This window comes from Octodon degus, unplaced genomic scaffold (genome assembly GCF_000260255.1).
Source record: "Octodon degus isolate 3935 unplaced genomic scaffold, OctDeg1.0 scaffold00233, whole genome shotgun sequence".
Classification (NCBI taxonomy): domain Eukaryota; kingdom Metazoa; phylum Chordata; class Mammalia; order Rodentia; family Octodontidae; genus Octodon; species Octodon degus.
In genome coordinates, this window is record NW_004524809.1 from 2,946,848 (window position 1) to 2,948,136 (window position 1,289).

The window sequence follows — 1,289 nt, forward strand, 5'->3', positions numbered from 1 at the left end:
CCAGCCCTGCTCAGGGAAGGTTGCCTCCTGCTTGTGGCACTGCCGGGAGCTGAGACCCTTTGCTCCTAATATAACCCTCCAGATAACAATGGCGAGCCTTTTGCACTGCCTTGGCTTCCTGCACGCAGCTCTGCCCCAAGATCTGGCATCAGGGAGCCCTGGGACCCTGGTAGGCTTGGTCCTAGGCGTTCACAGCTGTGAGGTTGAAGGGTACAGGGTCCTGTGTTTGTCTCCAGCACAAGGGAGGTTCCTTTTTAAGACATGTGGGTGCCAATCACCAGACTTCCTGGTCATGTGGCTCAGTGGTTCAAAGACTGTGGTGAGTCTCAGAGCCACCGTGCAGGCAGGTACAAGGCCTTGAGCACATTGCCTCATGGCTGTGCCTCAGTTTCTTTATCTGAATAATGAAGACCCTTCTCAGTGAGCTCTCATGACCAAGCAGCAGGAAGCACAGAGTGCCTAGGCCTGTGCCCCTCAGCAGCAGCAAGCCAGGTTTATCAGGTCCCAGAAGCCCATTGGGGGCTGCTACTGAGATCCTGTTAACATTCACTTGTTAGAGTTCAGGTAGAATGTGTTTCCCTTATTCACTGCTGAAACGAAAGACCCAACACCCGGCGTTAAAGGTAGAGAGGCTTATTTGGCTTACAGTTTGTAGAGGGTTTAGTTCATAGTGGGCTGGCTTCAAGGCATGGTGGCAGGGCAGAGGGGCATCGCGGAGCAGGCGGACAGAATGTAGCCAGCAGTAGGCTGCAAGAGACAGGCTCTCTTTCTGTCCCTTAGATTTTATCCAGGCTTTCCTTACCTAGGGCAGGCAGTACTCATACTCAGAGTGGGGCACCCTGGATCTCCCCAACCCACGCCAAAGCAATTAATGGGCAGATTTAATAATCGAACACTCCTGCTTCCAGCATCACTCACCGTGATCCAGCCACCTCTGAAAAGCCCCACCTGTGACCACATGAGGCTTTGGGGTGACATCTGGATATCAGGGAGAGGTGAGGACTGTCACTGTGCCCTTCTGCAGTTAGGACACATGTGTTTTTCTTGGTTTGGGTTTAAAAAAAAAAAGACAGTATCTCTAGGCTTGTCTTGAACTCGCTTTGTAGCCCAGGCTGGCCTCAAACTTGAAGATCCTCCTGCCTCAGCTTTCTGGGTACTGTGATTACAGGTGTGTGCCACCTAGCAGTACCACATTTTTATGGTCAGTGGCCTTGGAGGGCGTGAGACAGGTCAGAGAGTATAGTAGGTACACAGGAAATACTTGCTAGTTGACTCTGTTAGGCATTTGG

General features: G+C 51.8%; 1 protein-coding gene across 1 annotated transcript in view; it reads left to right on the top strand.

Annotated features, from left to right (window-relative positions):
- Window positions 1-88: 88 nt before the first annotated feature.
- Fgd5 (FYVE, RhoGEF and PH domain containing 5) overlaps window positions 89-1,289 on the top strand; it is a 72,248-nt gene continuing 71,047 nt past the window's right edge. Inside the window, exon 1 of the mRNA XM_023705955.1 lies at window positions 89-210. Within this exon, the coding sequence (XP_023561723.1) occupies window positions 89-210 (122 nt within the window). The remainder of the gene's footprint in view (window positions 211-1,289) is intronic.